This window comes from Uranotaenia lowii, unplaced genomic scaffold, assembly GCF_029784155.1.
Source record: "Uranotaenia lowii strain MFRU-FL unplaced genomic scaffold, ASM2978415v1 HiC_scaffold_331, whole genome shotgun sequence".
Lineage (NCBI taxonomy): Eukaryota > Metazoa > Arthropoda > Insecta > Diptera > Culicidae > Uranotaenia > Uranotaenia lowii.
The window spans coordinates 7,053-31,215 of record NW_026598236.1 but is presented as its reverse complement, the minus strand read 5'-3'; the positions used below and the strand labels follow the sequence as shown (position 1 = coordinate 31,215).

Here is a 24,163-nt window from a genome sequence, read left to right as displayed (position 1 = left end):
ATTGTTTCCGTTTCTTTCTCTTCAAATCTTCGAGAGGAGCTGCGCGTGACTTCGAAACCAACAGCTTAACAGAAACTGATCCATCTTCGTGAGTGCATCGCAGATAAATGCATGCGCCATACGCCTTCTCGGAAGCATCGCAAAAACCATGCAGTTCAACGTCGCTACTTGGAGAAAATCCCACCCATCTAGGGATCAACAGGGTGTCGAGAGAAGTAAGGTTTCTGCGGAATTCCGTCCAAAACAGCTGCATTTCGTCTGTCAGAGGATCGTCCCAGCCACATTTCAGTTGCCACAAACTTTGGATAAACATTTTGGCCTGTACTATCACAGGTCCGACAAGGCCGAGAGGATCGAACAACTTCGAGGCGTCAGACAGCACGATGCGTTTTGTAATAGGGGATGAAGAGCTCCAGGTTGGTATACGGAAATGAAACAAATCGGTGCTGGGTTCCCAAATAAGACCAAGGGTAGTTACGGTAGAGAAAGAATCCAACTCCAACGCAGTTCTATCGCTAAGAAGATCTGCTGGAATATCTGCTAAAATTTCCTCGCAATTCGAATTGTATTTGCGTAGGACAAATCCAACGGAACATAAGATGTCATTAAGCTCCTTCACTGCCTATTTTCCTTCTTCGGGGGTATCAATACCGATCAATGCGTCGTCCATGTAAAAATCCTTCTTGAGAATTTTTGCGGCCAAAGGATGACTCTGCTCTCCATCTTCTGCTAGCTTCTGTAAGCACCTAGTAGCCAGAAACGGTGCGCTCGCTGTACCGTAAGTAACGGTTGAAAGTTTGTAGGTCTTGAGCGGTTCTGACGGATCATTTCGCCACAAAATACACTGGTATCGTTGATCGGATTCCGCAAGATTGATCATGCGGTACATTTTTGCAATGTCTGCCACAATTGCAAATTTGTGTAGGCGAAATCGAGTGACAATGGTGACCAAATCGTCCTGAACTATTGGCCCAACCATGAGGCCATCGTTGAGGGAAACTCCTGACGGTTGACGGACAGGACGCGTCAAAGACGACCCTTAATTTCGTTGTCGTACTTTCTGGCTTCAAGACGTGATGATGGGGTAAGTAGTAACGTAGCACTTCTTCAGAATCTGGAACCAGCTTCATATGACCCATATGCTGGTATTCTTGGATGAACTTGAGGTACATCTCCTTGATTGATGGATTGTTCACGAAACGCTTCTCCAATCCGTAAAAGCGTTTTTCGGCATTGGCTCTGGAGTCACCGAGCTTACTGAGGACAAAATCCTTCTTGGGCAACGATACTACAAATCTGCCAGTTTCATCTCGAGTAGTTTCTCGCTGAAAAAGCTCCTCGCACAAGGATTCTTCCACGGAGTTGGTGCTCTTCACATGACATGTCTCTAATTCCCAGAACTTGGTGACCTGTTCATGAAGTTCCGACATCGTACATAGCTGAACGCCTGAATCAATTGATGAACCTTTTGATTCCGGAATGCGTCCAGCCAAAATCCATCCGAATACAGTCTCCTGCATAGTAGGCCCCTCTTCGCTGACTTTATGTTGACCAGTTCGTAATAAGTCGAGATAATATTCCGCACCAATCAGCATATCAATTTCTCCTCTTTCATGGAATTCAGGATCTGCTAGGGTCATGTGCCTTGGAATAGTCCAATCACCAATGGAGAAACTTTGAGACGGCAACTGCACCGTCAAACTTGGTAAAACGTTGAAGTGGATCTCTTCCAAAAAGCTAGAAATCCGATCGATACGAGGTGCAACCTTTGCACGGACAGCCTTTCTGGAACAGCCTGAGGTGCCTCCAATTCCATGCAGATTCAAAATTTCGGGGAATTCTTTCAAGTGGAGTTGACGACAAAGTTTGGACGTGACAAAGCAATTTTGGGAGCAGGAATCCAACAAGGCTCTAGCTAGAACGCTTCGGCCTGTCGAATCGGAAACTTTCACCAGGGCAGTTGATAGAAGAATTTGGTGTGTGGAGTGTAAGGGAAGTGCAATGGTAAGTGGTTGTGGGTTAGGATCTGTGGCATGCAGTGGGTGAGTACTGTGCGAAGTTTCATTGACAATTGGTAATGCAGTTGATGTGGTAGGAGGTCTTGGGTCTATAACTATTTGGGTCTGTTGTTGTTGTTGCCTGGGTAAAGGTTGTTGTTGTTGAGGTGTTGATCGATTATCGGGGTGGTTACGGTTGATCGCTGTCACCGACGCATCGGAGGGTTTCGGTTTTACACTGTTTGTTTCCTTCGATGAATGCAGCAGCGTGTGATGTCTCCTCCCACATTGGCGGCAGAATCCTCGGGTACAATTTCGTGCTAGATGACTAGCTGCTAAGCAATTCATGCACAAACCAATCTTTTTTACCGCTTCATATCTTTGGGCAACCGTCATCTTCTGAAACTTCCGGCAGACAAAGGCCGAGTGGAAAGATTCGGCGCAAAAACTACATCGACCTGAAGTTGCGGCGTGATTCACCCCGAATCGTGGCTTCCTGTTCTCTGGCTGTGCAGAAGATGACGATGATGAAAGGGATTGTAGGACGGAACAGTGATTTTTGAGAAACATAATCAAATTTTCATAACAGGGGACTTCTTTGGAGTTATGATTGGTTTCCCAAAGCTTCAACGTTATTGGATCTAATCTGGAACAAACCATATGCACCAGAATGGTGCTCCAACCACCGATGTCCTCTCCAATTTTAGCGAGCATTTGGAGGTGTTTCTCAAACTCAGATATCAATAGGTTCAAGCATTCGAAATTTTCCCTTTTCATTCGCTCTATCGCAAATAACGAGTCCAGGTGTGCCTTGACTATGAGCTTGTGATTTTGGTAGCGATCCTCGAGAACATTCCAAGCGACGTCATAATTACTTCCAGATAAGGCAATCGATCCAATTTCTTGAAGAGCTTCTCCTGAAAGCGAGGCCCTTAAATACGTGAATTTATCCATTGCAGAGAGCTTATCACTTTGATGAATAAGACTTTTGAAAGCATCTCTGAATGGGATCCACTCCTCTAATCGTCCAGAAAAAGTTGGCAACCGTATTTCGGGAAGTTTCACCCTCGATTCCACAGCGGGTGCAGTTGGGTGAGATGGTTGTGTGTTGGAATGCTGGATGTCTGCATGCAAAAATTTCAATAATGCTGATTTGGCCTGGCAGTACTTCAGTTCGGCTTTAGAAAAAATTGCATCACTTTCTTCCTCTCTTCTTTGTGCTGCTGCGCCCAAACTGACGAGACGTTCAGTGTCCGATGCATCTTCGTCGACCACTTCCTTCACGTCCTCATCCTCGAGCAGCAGTTCTATCTGCAATCGCATTTGCACAAACTCACTGTATGCACTTTCTAACAGCTGCAAACGAACTTCAACTTGTTGATGATCGATGTCTGAATGTTGGTCCACAAAGCACAGCACTGAATCAATCGTTTTTAGAGCCCTTCGCTCTTTGGCTGATAGTTCACGAAGCGACATAGTTAATTATCACTGATCTATGTCCAAAGCTAATCACAATGTAATCACTTAATTCAGAAGTTCGATCAATATTCAGGGAAATTACAAAACACAAGTTCGTTTGCACTGTTCACTTTTAATCACTTTCAGTTATTTTCAATTATGATGCACTTTTTTGATCAAATTCACTTTTTATTTTTATCACTTTTACCGTTTCATCTCAACGATTCCGCGACGTGACACGACCGTTGACTAACCACCCAGATTGACAGCAGCGAGGGGATAACAACAAGCGAACAAACAACTGATGGTAGAGAAATCCAGCGAATTCTAAGACCGAAAATATGTTTGACCATTGATACCAGAGGGACTTAGCAAAAAAGTTGTCGATAAATCAATGAATGAGCTTCGCATGCAGTTTTCATTTATTTGAAAATTCTTACCAATTTTCACCCACGCAAATCTGGTGGCTCTCCGCATGCAATGAAGCAGCCACAGATCCCTTACCATGCAAAAAACACTTTTTTGCCCTTTGTCGCAAACACATTACAATCTCGATCCAATAATTTTCGATCCCAAGCTCGATTAATTTTTCCAGGCCTTTTTTCCGCTATTCTCGTTCCGTCGTGTCCGTATCGTCACCGTTTGTAATCCAGGATAGAAATATTAGCTGAATATTCCCCGGAGATGGAACACGTTTCAATGTTCAGCAACTTGATGAAGATGGTGATGACTCCAGCGTAGAAAATGGCGATCACTAGACGCCAAGTTGACCCGCGTACAACGGTCTTTGTTTTCGGCACAATAGGCCAACAAAGCCTCACAATGTCCACGTTTTAATACCGCGACCCGACACAAATCCGGCTTCCAAGGACCAAAAATGTTCACGCACCTGTGAACGTCCGGGGTGCCGTGGTCCAGCCGAGCTAACACTTCACAACTCGCGCGTGATATCGTCACTATTAAAAGGTCAACGACCTAAGAAACGCTTTGTTCACTAGCAATAAGAACAACTTTATTTGTCGGAATCACAACGCGGTTTATTTTAAAGAGTATTGCGGTTACTGGGAAAATTTCTAATCGCGCGACGGTAGCCTTCCGTGCGGTAGGCTAGCCGGAGCAGTAAACACAGTTAAAAAAATCACTCTCACTCACTAATTTCATTGAAAAGTTAAGAAGTAAATTCTTGAATCAATCTTCAAATCATTATTTTGCAAGAGAGGACAAAACATGAAGTCATCGGAATGAAATATTATTATTTTTAGTATTCATTGAGATTGAATTAATTACGAGCGTTAAAATCCCTGGCAAAACAAAAAACAATCTACATTATTGAAAACACATTTTTCCATAGCCTGAGAATTAACGAATTTGGCATGACGAAGATTTTTGATGCGATAAATGCGTCTTTGATACTTTATATGCCGGTCGAATTCAATTATGTTGTCGTTAAAATGTAACAAATCGTACATATATGAGAAGTTAAAAAAGGAGTTGTGTACGGTGAATAATCTATTATAGGAAATAATACCATTCGCATCGCAAAAAATTGGACTGCGCAATTTGTGCGATCTGTCAAATCAGTATAAAATCTGACGGTTTTCTACACGCTAACCGCTTTTCAGTTAAACTTTATACGGATAACTCCGACTGCAAAACAAAGCACGATATCCAACATTCAATGAATGATCGCTACCGTGTCGTCGAACTCTAAACTTATTTAAACCACAGAGAACAGACGTACAAGCTGTCTCACGAAACTTGTGTAAAATTTTCAACGAACATTTTAACCAATTTTTGTTTTTTGGCTGGGCCACCAGATGTCTCCAAATACACACAAGAGAACTGAGAAAATTTGATTCGTAACTTTTGAACGGCGCAATAGATGGCACTGTTTCAAGTCTCTTTTCAACGCATTTTTTGGGTGTCAGCATTTGAAATTTTACACACTTTTTTAAAGATTTTTTGTTCGAGCTTGTACGTCTGTTCTCTGTGTTTAAACAACTACAGGTTTTCATTTTTTTTCGTGAATTTGTCCGCTGATTGAACCCATCGCAAACAGGTTTTTTAACTATTCATTTTTCCGTGATTTTGACCGCTGATTGACCAAGCTCAAGGCAAACACAATTTTTTGTTTTATAAATATTTGGTATACATGTTTGTTTGACAACTTTTTATTAAATCATCTTTCAATGTTTTCCGCTTGTTCATCCGATTTAATTTCAGTCGATAGATAATCCTTATGTAGAACAATGCTAATTGTTTTCTTGAATACTGTAATTTTTTTTACAGTGGTACCCTACGGGCGCCCAAATCAGCTATCGCAGAAATAGGAAAAAAGAGTGGATCAGCAATACTACACTCGACTACGGTTTATTGGACACTATCTTTTATTCTGCTGCTTCTAGTAATAGAACCTAGCTTGAGTAGAGGTAGTGTTCGGAAAGGCCTTTTTTTCACTCTCTAGGTACTCTCTGATAAGAGATGTACTGAAACTACTAATTGAATAGGAGATATTATGGGTTGCAATAACCATCAGGGTGGTACTTAGATTTGGGCATCAACAATGTGGATTGCGAATTATAAGTGAAATAACTCAATTTATCGATGTTTGTGATAAATTTTCTATCAAATTTCTGAAAAAAAAGCATCACAGATTATCGTCAAAGATATTTTGGGTGGAATCACAAAATTTCAGGTATCAATTGTTCTCATCAAGAACTTATAATTTTTGTGTGTTAATTCATGTTGATAAACATTCTAAAATCGTTCACCCAGGCTTTATTTAACTTTCGTAATTCTCGTCAATATTTGGAAATAAAGATGTATCACAGGTTTTTGGTTTAATTCTTTTTTCCAGTATTTGAATGCTAACAGAACAAGCTTTTTGCCGAGTTAGGATAGAATAATTTAAAAAAAAATAATCTGCTGAGCATATTTTTAATCATTCAACTTTATATTTTTGCTTGAAATGAAAATAGGTTATGACTTCACTAAACCGACTTCGAAATTCCTTTGACCATGTGTAGGTTCCGATTTTTGGCTGTTCTTCCGACTCACTTTAATGGATTTTGCTCTCAAAGTGGTAGGAGTTAAATAAGGAAAAGAGGATGCTGAATAAAAAAAACACTCCAATATCCCGTTATGCTAATAATCAATATTGCATTTAAGCCTTGAACAGTACATAATAAACGCTTAAAATGCCAGAAAAAAGTTATCAATATAAAATTTTCCTAACTATCCATTGTAGAAAAAAGTTAAGGTATTAAACTTTGAAAAAAAAAAAGCTTCGCGGGCCGCACACAAGGGTCTCGCGGGCCACATGCGGCCCGCGTGCCGCGGGTTGCTCTCCTCTGTTTTACAGCATTAGGTTCTTAAAACATACATTTATAGCTTGTTTTCCTTTAGCATTGAACTCATTTCAAAGGGTCTGTTTTCAAGTTTTGAAATCAATTGCATCATATCCATAAGGCTGGAACAAATATCTGTTTCTTCTTTTGTCAACCCCCCCCCCCTTTTCGAAATTTCTAAATATCTCGAAGGTGGAAATAAATAAAGTTTAAAATATTTTATGTACATTTCAAAAAAAAAAAATCAAATATCCTTAAGATTACAAGACCAAAAAATGAATTGTGGAAGATGGGAGTTTGTTTAACCTTTTGTATTGTTGATTTCATTGAATTTTTCGATGAAAAATTACTTGGTTTATAGGTTTTGTGCAATGATACAGTAAGCAATTTTGTTGCATACAAACTTTCGTGCAATTTATTCGTATTTATTTGTTTTCCCCATTATTTGTTACTATCCCCCCCCCTCGCGATGTTCCAACTCCGAGTGACAAAAGAAGGTTTTGAAATTTGTTCCGGCCTAATTGTGTAATAAAATATCGCTGAGTGTTCAAAATGTTTTTAAAAATTTGCAATAAATTTGCAATAATTTCATTAGAAATGAATTTTTCGATATCATTACAATGAGAGCTTAGTAAAAAAACAATGAGAGCTTTCTTCCTGCTTCTCCTTTGAAAGAAGAAGAGGTTCTGAATCAAAAATACCTCTGTTGTTAAAAATGGTTTCTACTTCACTTTTAGATGAAGTGAATCTGCTTTTAGTGCTTTTTAATATTTTCAATATCTCCTTATAAACATTCTTCGAAGTTTGATAGAAGTATCTTTACTCTAAAGGGTCGTTTTTAAAAACAAATTAGGATATCAGAAATAAGAATAAAGAGAGTAAATTAGTTTAAAGAAAATTTAAACACATTTTTAACTTTACTATTAACCCTTTCCTTCCCACGAGGTTTTTCACGTTTTAAAAATATAAATGTTGATTTACAGCTAAAGTTCTAGAACAAAAGATGCATAATTTAAGCCTACTTTAATGACCCTTTTGATAAATTTGAGTTTTGAGGGGGATCATATGTGCTCCATTGGGAAGATAACAACACATAGGGTGCAAATGAAAAACAGGAAATAATCGCAAAAAAACATGGAATTTCATCACTTCATTGATCACAAACTAAAACGATCCTATTTGATGAAAAGCTTCTTTGGTATACACATCCCTCGAAAGTCTATTTATTAAAATATCTAAAATTTTAATTTTTGCCTTGAAAAATTGGCCGCCATGACACTTTGCGCAAGAGAAACAAAACATGCCGTTTTTCGAGAAAATCTCGAACTTTTACAAATATTTTGAGACATGTGGTCATTTAAGCAGATGAAATAACTATCCTGAAGCGATTTTTTTTTGTTGACGAAATGATTTTCTTGAGTATTGATAAGAAGCTTCACAAGAAGAAAAGTACGTTTTGTTCCCAGTGTATCACCAGTGATCCACTTTACTTTCTCAAAAATGTATATGGTTTAGTTGAAATCTAAGTAAACCATCATTTGATTCTGCTTGCATAAGCAACCTTCTGCACGTCAGTATTTCTATTTGAAGGAAATTATAAAAACTTGTCAAGTTATTGAGCAACAAATGACGACTTGATTTAAATTCGAAAAAAATCCGATTTTTTTGCAGCTTATGATCTGCCAAGCAAATTTCTTCAAATTTTGTACGATGTTTCTTCACTCATATCTACACATTCGGTAAAAAAAATGGTGTTGATCCAAAGCGCCCAGTTCAAATGCGAGCTGTGCAAAGTTGTGGATCACCTGTGCTACCATGGGAAGGAAAGGGTTAAACTTCTTACAACTGTCTTAAATATAGAAATAGGAGATTCCTTAAGAAAAATCTTGGGGCACATGAGGTGTAAGAATACTCGAATGCACCATTCACCAAAATGGATCCTGATCTATAACCTTTCCCCTACTAACACATCCCTTTCTGTGGATTTTTCAATAGAGATTCGCAGACGAACAAACAGTCTCTATAGTTGGTAATATTGACTTACCTTTTTTATGAATTTTTCAAAATAAGTCTTTTGAAAATATAGACAAAAGGTTGTTGATTGATCCATAAAATTATTCTACTAACAATCATTCCTTCAATCTTCATTGACTATTAGGACGTGCCCGGCGCCGTTACTGATCATTCTCAAAGGGAGAGCATGAGTTTTGTGCATTGTGAATGAAATGCTAGTTCCAAGCACCGTTCTTTTGGCCCTTGCACAAAACTGTTGACCTCGATCAATCACGGAGTAACAACTATTGGCGAGATAGAACTTGTTCTGCTTAGCCACGCCAGCGATCATGGAGTTTGAAGTGCGTTAGTTGAACAAAGTCTAACCAAATATGTTATCTGAAGTTCTAAATGAATGATCCAATGTAAGCACTTCTAGTTCAATGATTTAAGGTGGATATGAGTAGTCAACTAAGCTAAGCTAAGCAGAGGATTCAAAACAAGGTTCTGAAAATGATTTTGCGGCTTCGACCTTTGCACAGCACCGAAGATCTTCATCGGCCTGCAAACATTTAATCGATCGAAGAGATGGCTAACAAAATCATCTCCAACTTCAGAGGCAAATCGATGCAGTCTTCCATCGCAAAGATTCGTTCACTTAATAAATAATTAGTTTGATTTCAGTATAGAGGGTGTCCACGATGAAATTGCCACACTATGAAATTGCTCCAACTTTTTAACCGTTGGGTAGAATTTAATGAAAATTTGGGTGGATTTAGTTCATAGTACATTGTTTACATCCTACAAGTTTTCAAGTCCTGTGATCAAAACTAGCGGAAATGAAGTCAAAAGAATAGCTCTTGCGTGATAAAATCTTGCGCATTCATCACGAGAACAAGAAAATGCCCATAATCGCGGCGAGAAGCAGAACAAGTCCGCCAACACGTTGGCGAAAGTTGAATGCTGCATCATGGACGACGAAACTGATGTGAAGGCCGACTTCAAACGGATCCCCGGCAACCTGTTTTTCCTGGCCAAGGATAAATTCAGCCTTCCGGAGAATGTCCGCACACAGAAGATGTCCAAATTTGCGAATAAATTCCTGGCTTGGCAAACCATCTGCACGTGCGGGAAGCGGAGTACACCTTTCGTGACCCAGGACATGATGAAAGGACAGGTGTACATGAAAGAGTGCCTCCCGAAGCGACTGCTTCCTCTCCTGAAGACCCACAACGTCCCAACAATCTTCTGGTCAGATTTGGCGTCATGCCACTACTCCAAGGACGTGCTGAAGTTGTATGCGGACGATAAGGTCAATTTCGTGCCGAAAATGTTCAACACTCCGGAGCTCCGCCGCATCGAGAAGTACGTTGAGGGATGAATGACCCCATAGATGTTAAAATCCCAATGATCAAATAAATAAAAAAAAAATCGAGAAGTACTGGGCGGTTATGAAACAGCACCTTCTAAAACGACCTAAGGTAGTGACGACAGTCGAGGAACTGAAGAAAGTATGGGTTTACATGCAAAAAACGGTTGGTTCACAGCTTGTGCAGAATGTTACGGCCGGGGTTAAGGCCAAGGTGCGGGCATTTGCATATGGACTGTTAATAAAATACGAGTAAAATGTAACAATGAAGTTTAATAGTTATGAAAATCCCGTACAAAGACAAAAAAAACTTTCCAGTTTTATCCACAGCACGCGTGTGGCATCGAATTTAATGTGTGATTTTTTGACGTTTTCTTTTAAGAACACGAAAATCGAGAAAGTTTACGGATAGCCTCAACAATGACAATGAAAAACTTCTAAATACCAACCTGATCAGAGCAGTTTCCGGTTGCTTGACAAAGTTTCGGACTTACAATAAATGCTTGAAAACGATAAATTAATCTTTTAACATAAATTCAAATATTCTGATATGATTTATTTTCAACAAAGCCTCACATACACTTTCTTATGCCTAAGATTCTTTCGTTCCGTTTTCTTTTTCTTCTAAAACAACAAATGGAAGCAGCACTGTTTCTAATAGCGCTCAGATCTGTCTGGAATAGGGTAGGGGGTAGGATTCTCAAATTAGAGATCTCACTTGAGCAAACACAGCAAAACCGAAAACTTCCGTTTTCCGTTATTTTTTATTCTTTTGATTTTTCATCTGTATTTAGTCTCACAATAATTAATAATCCATCACAGCATAGCAGCGTTAGCAAATTAACATCTCTTAACTTCACTCGCCCTAAATGCAAGTTTCCCGCTTAAGGGTGGTGGTGGAGGTTAGGTCAGCACCTCCGCCGGACTTCTCTCCTCCCGCTGTTTCCGGATCATCGTAACCATTCACAATTAGCTGCGGGTAATGATGAAGATGATGATGATTCGTTGTCGTCGTCGTCATCTGGTGAAAGTATGCCGGCGGATGATGATGATGGTGGCTGCCGTAGAAATGATGATGATTATAATGCTGTTGTCCTTGTTCTTGCTCCTCCTGCTCCAGTGGGAGATCTGGGGAGCTTCCGGCACTGGAGCAAGACGATTGCCGCTGCCGCCGTTCCTTTGGTGTCACTTGGCCGTTGTTGGTGGGTTTGGTTTCTTTGGAATGTAAGGAGGACCTGGCCCTGTCCTGGTCCGGTGGGAGTAGTACTAGTTGAACATTTTCGAACGATTCGGTCGACAGACTGGAGGAGATGGAGTGGCGGCGATGGTTTCCATTTTCTCTGACCGTCACCGCCACTATTCCTTTCAATCTGGTGGGTTGGTCATCGATGCCGGTGGTATTTCCGTTCCGGGTGTGATTGCCGGTGCAGTTATTTACATTGTTATTACTACTACAATTAGCACCGGCTCGTTCCGGATCGGAAGCTCGGCAATCGTCATTGTTGACGAACGATATCGTATGCTGCGGTAATGGCACCTGCAAGCTTACGTCGGTTTCGTCCGAATCCGATGCCACAACAATGGTGTTGGAGCACATCAAATTGGCCCCAACCGATGGAGTCGTCGTGGGGTCGCCACTCGGAATCAACATCGAGGGGGAGCAGGAGCTGGTCGTATAACAACGTGGTCGGTTGTTGTTTTCCAGCATGACCACCAGATCGGATCCGCCATTGGTCGTCGTGGCCGTTTGCCGAACCGACGATGCGGCTGGTGGAGACGATTCGATGAAGGACGAAGGCTGTTGCAGGTCCCGATGATGGGTGCTGCCGGCAGGCGAAGGAGTCCGAAGGTTGCCACCGATCTGTGCAGAATAAACGAAAACAGAAGAGGAGGACAATGAGAAGAAGAAGAAAAATGGTTATTGTATCACGTGCAGAGCTATAAGATTTAAGTTGTGGATGGCGGAGGGTTTTGTTTTAGGGAAAAGTGAAATTATGAGTCGACGTTGTCATGTTGTAAATGTGCGATGAAGGTCCATCCGTATTCTGGACCACCAAATTCTTCAATTATTTTTGTCCTTCATTTAAGACAAACAAAACGTAACTTATGGCAGTTACAGTTGTTTATGAACGATTGTGACGTCACGCGACGCCATCACGGAGTCAAGTTTTAGGCGTCCAAATGTAACCATAGAAACTTAAGTATTACTAGGAATGTTTGGGAAGCAGATAAATGGGTGCTTTGATTGTGATTTTTTAAATAACATGAGAAACGTTGCATGTCGTTGATGAATGGCGCTCGAGACGCTCATGAACGTTTGTGACGTAGCAATCAAAACATTGAAAAAACTGATTCTCCCACACGTGCAAGGGTAGTCTTGTCCCCACCTATAGATAAACCACATAGCTATTAGATACAGAAAAAACTGGAGATGCGTTTTTTGTTTAACTCGAGATTTTTAATTTTGAACATATTATATTTTTTTAGTTTTTTCAAAGAAAAATATCAAAACCTCCTCTAACACCCTTTATTTTACTGGCATTAAAAGTTATTGAAAATTTTCTGCTTTTGTGCAGAAAATGGCCTTAGAAAGCACAGACGTGCTATTCAGTATGTCATGTTTGGCGAACTAACCGAAATTTACCGAAATGGAAGTTCCATACAGTGTTTTTTTTAACTGTTAATTGCAAGAAGAAAATTACCTGAAATGTAAAGCGAAAAGTCAACTCTCTGAAAAAATCACCAGATGCATCATCGCAAGCGTCTATACAACCCACGGTAGATCCGTATTGGCCAGAGGAAGGTTTGGCGTTTCTTTGTCGGAGTGACTTAACCAAAACTCAGCACTTTGAAAACCGTCAAATGAACTTTTTAGAAGGGAACAGTTACTATCTCTCTTCAATTACATTATGTAGACAAATCAAATTTCTTTTTAAAAATGAAACCCGTGTGTTAACGCAGAGAGAAGTTTGAAAATGGAAGACGAGATAATAAGTATTACGTCCAACATGTTGTTTGTTCAAGAATTTCTTTGTCAATACCAAAAGCGGACTTCCCTTTACCATGGCTGATACAAAAGAAACTAACGATTTGACCGACTCATGTTCTCAAAAATGTTACATTAGTAAAACATCTGGGAAAGGCTGAACGAACCACAACTAATCGACGAGGAAAATCCTAGTAATTATTGTTATGGTTTTTCCCCGTTACATGCGTACATACGATCCATGGAGGTGATTTTAAAAGCTTCCTACATATTAGGAATTAATTATCTTTCTTAGAGTGTTCGTAACTTGAAATTCAACTTACGAAATGAAACATCTTGTTCTTGTTATAATCTTTTTTTAGTTAGAAGAAACCCAGTTGTAGCACAGAGAAAAGCTAAAATTCATGGAAAAAGAATTTTAACTACCTGAAGCTGCGCACAGTATTTTGAAAAATGTTTGAATTTAACATCTTGAACATTATTGTTGAATGAATATGCATTTTTTTATATAAAAAAGTATTTTTAGCTACAATATCAAAAAAAGGGAATATTTGAGAATAGTTAGAGGTAAATCATAAATAATCTCATTCGACCAACAGAATGTTATTTCAATGAACATTAAAACACAAAATTTTCATACGTGCTTTTTTGTTTGAAAAAACTTAAAAATATAATATGTTCAAAATTAAAAATCTCGAGTTAAACAAAAAACGCATCTCCAGTTTTTTCTGTATCTAATACTCGTGTTACAACCTAGTTTATGCAGCAAAAAGCAGATTTTTTCGTTTGCCCCAATTTGAGATATAGCAGCTCAAAAATTGATAATTTTTTACACGATAATGCTCCTAGCTCCAAAAGACAATAAGATAGCCATGCACAATCTTCGAGAAAAAGATGCGTTTTGGTGTGTTGAGAAAGTGTTTAGAATACATCAAACGTGTAGAGCTTTTATTAAAAAAGTTATGAGCAAAAAACCGTTTTTTTAGACACGCCCTACTCTTTAAATCTTGAAAAAATCATAGAGCGATACCATTTCATTGCACGACTTTGATATGTTCAGCAAAGTTTCTTCAAATGATACAACCTACAGCTTTCTAGAACATTTATATACACTATCTATTCGCCGAAAGAAATTAGTATCGCGAATTTCCACGGTATTGACACGTCCTAATAACTCACCTTTTAAAAAGAAAGCGCTTATTATATAAAGTAACTTTTTAGAACAAATGATTTGTCTAAAACGCACCGATTTTGTGTTATTAATTTTGTCTCGCTAAATGCTTGATCTGGACTACTGTGCATAGGTTTTAGGGAAGCGAAAGTGGTAGGGTGAAAAGAGCATTTTTCAAATGGTTGCAACACCAGCAGAAAAAAGGCCCCCAAAATTACGTGGAAAGTTATTAACGTAAGATTTGTGAAATAAATTAAAATTAAAACTTCCTTTGCCGCCTTATAACCGATACAGCGATTTGAAACAATCTTCCCGACGATTGTTATTACTTATGATTGTTCGATCGATTGATCGGTTTTGAGGTAATTCCTTTTCTGTTTTAATGGTGTCTAGTAATCTACGAATATACTTCCGAAAAAATTAAAAGAAGTGACGTTTGCTGAGAAAGTCAACACACTCAATTCCATCTTAAACCGTCATACATCTCTTTTCAATCTGCGATACCAGTGCCTCCAGCTCCAGAAAAAGTAGTTTGACGACTTCTACACGTATGCCGCCGGTATCGTCAACAAAAGATGTGAAGAATTCAAGCTGTCCGAAATTGATGCCGATCAGTTCAAATGTTTGCTCTTCGTGTGTGGCCTTAGTTTCTGTAAAGATTCCGACATCCGAACGTCTTTACTTTCAAGAATCGAAAGCTTTCTACGAAAGTTGTTGAAAATAAACCCACGCAAGAGTCTGTTCCAGTTCAACCGGCTTTCTTCAGGCACCTGGACAATTTCAACATATAGTCGACAACATGATCGCTGAATTGGAGGACACAAGCGGATATCTCGACGACATCATCGTGGCAAGTGACAATCTGGAGGGCCACATTTCTGAAATCGAGCGGGTGCTTGGTCGCATCGCGGGTGCTTGGTTTCCATCTGAAAATCGAGAGAAGTACTTTCTTTATGCAACAAATAAAGTACCTTGTATCAACCAAATATTACGGGAAATTCGTCAGATCTACACAGCAAGCAGACTACAATGGTGGGCACTCGTTCTTTTACAATACGATTTCAAGATCGAGTTCAAATCAACTGAAAACTTCAGGTATGCAAACGTCTTATCAAGGTTGATTGGACAACATTCCAAGCCTGATAAAAAAACGTGATCGCTAGCCTGCAACTTGAAGCCGACATACGCAGTATACAAGCCGAATCTGTGGCAGCATTAGATCACCAGATGACGAGACCAAACAGGACAGAACCTTCCAAAAGGTGCCCAATTTATCCGTAGCAATTGGCCATCATCCACATCCAACGCTGATTTGCTTCAATTTTTCAAAAGGAAGGACTCGCTTTGCGAAATCGTGATTCCAGCAGCATTACGTGAAGCAGTTCTAAGGCAACTTCACGTGGGTCACCCAGATATGCAGCGGATGAAATCGATTTCTAGAAGCTACGTCTATTGGCCTAATTTTGTTCGAAAATGTTCCAGTAGTGCCATATCAGCAAAATCTCCCGTGAAATCAACGCTCTCTTTCTGGCCAATTCCGACGGAACCATGGACTCGTCTACATTTGGATTATGCTGGTCCTGTTCGAGGTAAATTCTGTCTGGTTATTATAGGTGCATGTTAAAATGACCAGAAATTTTTGAAACCAAAAACACAACCGCCTCAACAACGGTAGCGAAACTTTGTGAATGCATTTTTCGTTTCGGTTGTCCACATTCTATCGTCACTGAAAACGGTATCCAGTTCATATCCGAACTTTTCGCCAAAATGTGTCAAGAATATGGAATCGAGCACGTGAGAACTCCAGCTTTTCATCCATCCGTTTTGTCGACACACTCAAACGAGCTCTCCTCAAGATGGGGAAGAAAAATCCAGATGAAGCGTTACTGACTTTCCTCGAAACCTACAGGTAAACTCCGAACCAGACTTGAAAAACTCATATTCATTTACCTGACAGCACCAAATATTGAGAAAACATCTCAGTCACCCAACTATTTACCGCGGTTAATGATAAACAAACAGAAGGCGCGTTCATGAAATCTCCTATCCATCATGTTCGAAGGATTTTTTCAGTTACTTCCACACTCATTCATAAATAGTTTTCATTGAAAATGAATGCCTTCGGTAATCGTTTTCATGGTGATCCGAGTGAAACTGAAAGACGGAAAAAATCACTCCTAGAAATATCAGCCTGCTGATATTATTTGCATAGTTTTCCAAAGCGCTTCAACCAAATCTTCTTATTCATATGTTCGGACTCGAAATTTTCTAACCAAATGAGACTTATCATATACGATTTTTTTTTCCGAGAAATCGAATGGAGACTGTTTGAACCACCACAGGCATTGGGAAATGGAGTTATGGCTTCAGAAAAAAGCATGTTCGGACTTGAAAATTTTGAACAAATTGGGGCGTATCTTGATTGATTTTTTTCGGAAATTTAACAAAGTCTATTTGAGTCACCATACCCTTTGGAAAATTGTGATATGGCTAATAAAAGTTAGTCGGTTAATTTAGAAGGTATCAAAATGGGAACATCCATAAATGACGTAGCTTTTTTGAGTTTTTATACCCCCCCCTCCCCCTCGTAGCATTTCGTCACAAAGTCATAGACCCCCCCTAGATAATAACGTAGGTTTAATAACCCCCCCCCCATTTTAAAAAATCGGTTTTTAATTTTTACTTTTATTATCAGCATTTTGCAAGAATAATACAAAAATAACAAAAAAAAAGGAAAAGAAGTTATAAATGGAATTTTAAAAAAGCATATCAATCAGTCAAAAAATATCAAGCTACCTTTCAACAAACAGGATAGCTAGTAAGTATTCAATCAGTTGCGTCGGTCCAAATTATCTCCATTCTGGATTCCAATTAAATCGTTGGGCAGCTTTCCTCCATCGTCTGTTCGGCTGGTATAATTGCATCTGCGATGTCAGCTGCCTCCACTCACTCTCTATCGTCCTCCGGAGTGATGACCAGCACTTCGTGTCCTCTTTTGCCTACAATTCGCTGTGGTCGAATCTTTCTATCCTAGGCTGACCCCTTGTGGATTTTGCTATGCTCGTTTTGGAGAACATTTGAAGCAAAATATAAAGTATGGAAAACGCACAATCAAGCGGCGCATGAAAGTGAAAATTACTCAAAACAATTTTGATTTTTTTTACGATATTTAATTAAAGCTACGTAGCTTTACTTGAACCCCTACCCCCCTCTCGTCACACATCGTCACACAAAGTCAACCCCCCCCCCCCCACCAAATGCTGCGTCATTTATGGATGTTCCCAAATAATAACAATTGTTCAGTTCATTATCCTTTAAAAAAGAAAAGCGATTATAATTCTAATTTCCCATTTTGAGCTTGAGCTTGAGCTTGAGCTTGGATGAACCATACATTTCAGTAGTTGCTACTCCGTGATTGACAAGAACCATAAAAATTGCACATAGATCCAAATAAATGGGGCTTGGGATTAGCTTACCATTTTCTGTGTGCACGTTTCGAAGGTTCCTCATCTTATATGGTCAATAACGGCGCCGGCCACGTCCTTACGGTTCATCGGGGAAAGGGAAGGATTGTTAGTTCGACTTCCGTTGCTACTAGAGACCGAATACACCTCTAAATCTCCACGGTCGTCACAGGAAGGGTGGTTTGTTAGTGAGTAAGGTAAATAAGATCTGGATTCCCTTTGGGAAGGGATGTGATCAAAGCAAAGTTAAAAATCGTCGCGTCGCACACTATCGAGTACATCGCGTTTTTATACGTCCTAACTAACTAAGTACTTAGCACCGGCGTAGCTCACCGAATTTTACCGCGCGCTTAAGACGAAAAGAGCAAAGCGTCCTAACGTGGCACTTTCATACACGTACAATGCACTTGGCAACGATGCAACTCTCCGAATTTTATCACGCGTTTAAAGTTTAAAACGAGAAGAGCAAGAACGACCTAGCGAGCAAAACACGAACACCGAACTAACCGATCACGTCAATTTTCCCCACACAAACACACACACATACACAAACACACACAACGAACCGACCCTACTGACGAAAAAATTATCCATTACCAAACACTGCACAAGCCTTTGATTTGACCGGAGACTTAAAAAAAATGAAAACGCAAATTAACTCTTGCAAAAACTCAGAATAAAAGCTTTACAAAGCTACCATTTGTTTGTAACACGAAAACTAACATTACATAGATTTTTCTTATTCTGAATTTACAAAATCCTTAGATTTAGATTTTTTTTACGATTTTTCATATTCATCGATGAACGTCAAAAGAAACACGAAACTAGTTTTTAGTTAAACTTTCAATGAACACCCCAACAAAAGCTCTGATATTTGCGAAATATCTGTGTAGTATAGAAAAAAAAATCACTACATTGAGATTCAGAACTAAAGCGATTTAGTGTTATTCATTTCCGTAATAGAAGGTAAATAGTGCCTGTCAAATTCAAAATTCACTGCCTAGAAAAATTTAGAAATCCGAAATTGGGAAAATGGCGACAATAAAACAAAAAACTCTTTTTTTGCTGTAGTGATATTGCAAATTTGCCGACCAGTCTCACTATCCTATTCGCCCCGCCCCCTCCCCCCAACAAACACACACACACACACACCCTCACACCCTCACACACACACACACACACACACACACACACACACACACACACACACACACACACACACACACACACACACACACACACACACACACACACACACACACACACACACACACACACACACACACACACACACACACACACACACACACACACACACACACACAACCTCTACATTATGCTCTAAATAAAAACAAAAAACAAAACCACTTAGCTGAAATCCACGGTGCCGTTTTCCAATCTGTCACCAGCATTTACCTATAATTCTAATTTCCCATTTTGAACCCAAAATTCAAACTCTTCTGGTTACAAACGGAAGTAATATTTAAGAAAAATGTAAATGAAACAATCCCACAGTTTTTTTTTTTGAATAATTCATCAGAAGTCCAATTTCAAATTTTTAAACATAAAATTTAAAATTCAATATTTTTGAAGAAAAAATCCAAATTCTGAATTTGGTATCATAATCAGAGTCTTAATTTATAATTGTTAGCCCTGCACTTACACAAAGTATAAAACAAGAAACTTTAATTAAAATCTTATGTTGCATGCTGCCTACTCTGCCGTTGGACGCATAATTGTCACATGTGACATTTCGACGTTTTTCACTTTTTGACACCAATCGTCATAATTTGATACGTATTATTGAAATTCTGTGTCAAAACATAAAGTTTATTCTAGAAATTTCAAGAAAAATTCAAAGTCAATTTGTCACACTGGGACAAATGGACGCATAACTGTCACACTGAGGCGTTTGGACGCATATTTGCCACACTCAAGAAATGAACGTGTTAACTTCGGAACGTCTAAATAGAATTTCACCAAACTTGGCATACGTGTCCTTGATAGTCAGGAAGGGATCACGGAGATATGAAGAGAGGGAGGGCCAATGTTTTCGCGACATCTCAGCATGTGTAAGAAGGAAGAGTGCATGTAAACGTACCCGCTTCACTGCATTAGTCAAATTATTACTCTTTCGGCGCTATGTTACTGTAATCCACAATTGTCCAGGATGGCCATATGTGATTGTCGGTTGTTTTAGCAGACCATTTTTTTCTGGTTTTGCTTTGAGTTTTTGATTTTGGCGCACTTCGCAAAATACCGGAGATGTCTGTTTTTAATGTTTACGAACTATTCCGCCAGAGTTACTTCATCCGGAACTTGTTCCAGGACCGTTTTCAATTAAAACGGATTGATTGTCCTCTTCTGGTATCGCTTCTCTCGTGGTTGTGACAATTAATTGAAGAAAGGTTGCTTCCTGTTAAGTGAAGGAGCTGCCGCAAATTGCTCCTCCGTGCCGTTTTATTGATCGAACCCGTTTAAGACTTCATGTTTGTCACCAGATAATGTATGCTTTCAAATAATCCGATTCAGAAATATTTTTTTCAATTTAAGCTTCCATTCACAAATAAAACACAAGAGCCACACACGAGATACCAAACCAAACAACCTATGGGAAAAATGTTCGTGGTGTGACATTTTTCGACTATTCATAGAATTTCACGGCATAAATGTCCCACAAGGATTTTCACTGAAAAAACAGTTCATTTTCGAAAAAATTGATAGGGGCTCATATGATAGGAGTATACTTTAAAGATCTACGGCATTGGAGTCAACAAAAATTGCGAAACTGTGCAATAGCAGCAAAGTGATCTTGTGAAACTGTGATTGCGTTTTTCTCGCTTTGCTCTTTTGTAACATGTGACAATTATGCTTCCAACGGCAGTACAGTCTTTAAAAACGACACAAGAATTTTCGATGTCAGTCATGGTGCGTTTTCTGCTATTTGAAGCTATTTTTCCACAACTGAAAATTGCACCTGCGCACTATGGGGTTTGAGGCGGCAAAAAGTCAAAAACTGAACTTTATCGGATCGCTTTTTTATTTTTACTAGTTAATAACTTAATATTTGACTAAGATATTCCCAGTTTTTCAACTCATTATCTTGAATACTGAACGCACCACAGACAACAGACTTTGAAAAATTGAAAAATTTATATGATGAAGGAAAAAATTTAAATCACATATATTTCTATGGAAACATTTTTTTCTTATATTTGAAGTACACCATATGAAAGCTTATATTAAAAGCCATCATTTGAACCACTAAAAAATTTTACACACTGAATTGATCTATGATAAAAATGAGTAAATAATTAGTTTTTTCAAAAGTCAAAAACTAAGCCTTGCCAAAAAAAATCCCCAAATTTCCCCATACTCTTTTTACTATCAAGATCTAGTTTAAAGTCCTAAAAATACAATGAAAGAGATTCCAGGCACCTTAAAGCACCGTTTTTTGAGTAATAGTCAATTAAGCTGAAAATATCATTCAAATGGGTAATTTTTACTTATTAATGAGTAAAAATTCATCAAAGTTGATGTTGGTTTGTCAAAAAAAAAAAAAAAATGTTTCTCATGATTGATCAATCATTTCACACATTTTTCTCTTGAGTTTCATGAAATGTCTTGATGATATTTATCATTTAACGATCAATTAGTCCAAAACCCGGTTTTCAAAAGAAATAAAAAGTAGGGTCAAAAATAACACCAAGCATCCTACTTTAAAAGTTTTATATACAAATTTTTTTATTTTAAGTTAGTTAAAATAATAATTTTCATACAAAATTTTCAAAAATTACAAAATAGTCCAAAACACCTAATCATACTTTTTGCCGCCTCATTGTATGGAACTGCCCCATAGTGCTGCGTTGGTGAAAGACTGACTGTCGGATTGAAAATTTTCATTGACTTCTTGGATGAACTGAGAAAGGCTGAGATGACCATTCAAAAAGAGGGACACCAATATGACAGCGATACGTAAACTCTGTCGGTGCAGGTTCATTGCTAATGAGAGCGATGAAGAAAATGTATAAACAAAACAGTTAATAAACCCTCTGTCAGACTATCGAAGGTACATTGAGAATAGGAAAAAAGTAGTAACTAGTCGTTTGATTTTGCTTGACTGAAGAAATTTTTTTTTCGTTTTCAAAAGGTTGTATTGAAATTTTTTAAGACTGCTCCGAACGCTACAACAAATCTCCTGCTGAAGATCTCCTGGGTCAGAAAAATCGCACCAAATTCGATTTGATGAAGCCTTCCAGACCTCAACCTACTTTGGTAAACGAGAATCAGAACAAGCAGAACAACCAAAAGCACGGTTCCAAGCAACGGTAGTTCCAGTCGAATGACAAAGTGTTTGCTTTGATTCACATTCAAAATCAGCAACACTGGACCAAAAGTATCGTCATCGAGCGAAAAGTTCAAGTCGTCTATACCGTTCTTCTGGATGATCTCAAATGCAGAGGATTGATAAGATCGCATGTCAATCAATCAAGTTTTCCGAGCAGCCAATTCCTGTTCAAGTTTTGCCAGAAGAATTCAAGATTCCACAATCTACAAGTGAAGATCAAGATGTTGGTCAACCCGCTGATTCCGAAGCAGACGTACAACAAGATCAGCTGCAAACATTGGCAGAAATAATCGGTAAAGTTTCTGAAAAATTGGATTTAGCTGGTCCATCTCATCCACGAATTCCTGAAGAAGTTCGGAATACAAAGAATCGAGCTGCGAAAATTACGTCACCCCGAAAGCGCCAATTACTATCATATTTCCAGTACTACGAACTTTTCTAAGAGCAAGTTCACTCGTGTTGGAAGAAAGTGTTGCAAATTTTGACACTTCAAGCACATTTTGAAAATTTTGCAATGTTAAATTTTTTTCAAGATCTACGGCCGTCAATTTTCTTTACAACAGTATGGCTATTTGCGCATGCTGTGATGCAAAAATAGTTGGATTTATATGCGATACGCCTGGAATAGAAACAGTGTTGTAAAGAAATTTGACGGCAGCAGGTCTTTGAAAATGTTTTGTCTTGTAAAATTTTCTAAAATGTGCTACAAGTGTCAACATTTTTACCACTATCTTCCAACACGAGTGAACTTGCTCTAAGAAAAGAAAGGACTGAAAAACTTATGCCTCCTTGTGATATTTGTTATTTGTAAACCTTGTTTTGTAGCTTTTTTCATTTTTGTCATTTTTGTAATTTTTGTAATTTTTGTAATTTTTGTAATGTTTGTAATTTTTGTAATTTTTGTAATTTTTGTAATTTTTGTAATTTTTGTAATTTTTGTAATTTTTGTAATTTTTGTAATTTTTGTAATTTTTGTAATTTTTGTAATTTTTGTAATTTTTGTAATTTTTGTAATTTTTGTAATTTTTGTAATTTTTGTAATTTTTGTAATTTTTGTAATTATTGTAATTTTTGTAATTTTTGTGATTTTTGTAATTTTTGTAATTTTTGTAATTTTTGTAATTTTTGTAATTTTTGTAATTTTTGTAATTTTTGTAATTTTTGTAATTTTTTGTAATTTTTGTAATTTTTGTAATTTTTGTAATTTATGTAATTTATGTAATTTTTGTAATTTTTGTAATTTTTGTAATTTTTGTAATTTTTGTCATTTTTGTAATTTTTGTCATTTTTGTCATTGTTGTCATTTTTGTCATTGTTGACATTTTTGTAATTTTTGTCATTTTTGTCATTTTTGTAATTTTTGTAATTTTTGTAATTTTTGTAATTTTTGTAATTTTTGTAATTTTTGTAGTTTTTGTAATTTTTGTAATTTTTGTAATTTTTGTAATTTTTGTAATTTTTGTAATTTTTGTAATTTTTGTAATTTTTGTAATTTTTGTAATTTTTGTAATTTTTGTAATTTTTGTAACTTTTGTAATTTTTGTAATTTTTGTAATTTTTGTAATTTTTGTAATTTTTGTAATTTTTGTCATTTTTGTAATTTTTGTAATTTTTGTAATTTTTGTAATTTTTGAAATTTTTGTAATTTTTGTAATTTTTGTAATTTTTGTGATTTTTGTAATTTTTGTAATTTTTGTAATTTTTGTAATTTTTGTAATTTTTGTAATTTTTGTAATTTTTGTAATTTTTGTAATTTTTGTAATTTTTGTAATTTTTGTAATTTTTGTCATTTTTGTCATTTTTGTAATTTTTGTAATTTTTGTAATTTTTGTAATTTTTGTAATTTTTGTCATTTTTGTAATTTTTGTAATTTTTGTAATTTTTGTAATTTTTGTAATTTTTGTAATTTTTGTAATTTTTGTAGTTTTTGTAATTTTTGTAATTTTTGTAATTTTTGTAATTTTTGTAATTTTTGTCATTTTTGTAATTTTTGTAATTTTTGTAATTTTTGTAATTTTTGTAATTTTTGTC

At 37.5% G+C, this 24,163-nt stretch overlaps 2 protein-coding genes across 2 annotated transcripts; both read right to left on the bottom strand.

Annotated features, from left to right (window-relative positions):
- Window positions 1-622: 622 nt before the first annotated feature.
- LOC129759938 (uncharacterized) lies at window positions 623-3,473 on the bottom strand. Its single transcript, XM_055757513.1, has 2 exons — window positions 1,058-3,473; window positions 623-1,002 (listed from the first exon to the last, which is right to left on the bottom strand). The coding sequence occupies exons 1-2, from the start codon at window positions 3,471-3,473 to the stop codon at window positions 623-625; spliced, it is 2,796 nt and encodes a 931-aa protein (XP_055613488.1).
- Window positions 3,474-11,028: 7,555 nt separating this feature from the next.
- Window positions 11,029-12,024, bottom strand: LOC129759941 (lateral signaling target protein 2 homolog; the record flags this gene model as incomplete). The annotated part of the gene is made up of 1 exon (XM_055757516.1): window positions 11,029-12,024. A coding segment is annotated over one exon (996 nt), but the record flags the coding sequence as incomplete, so codon positions are not given.
- Between the last annotated feature and the right edge of the window lie 12,139 nt (window positions 12,025-24,163).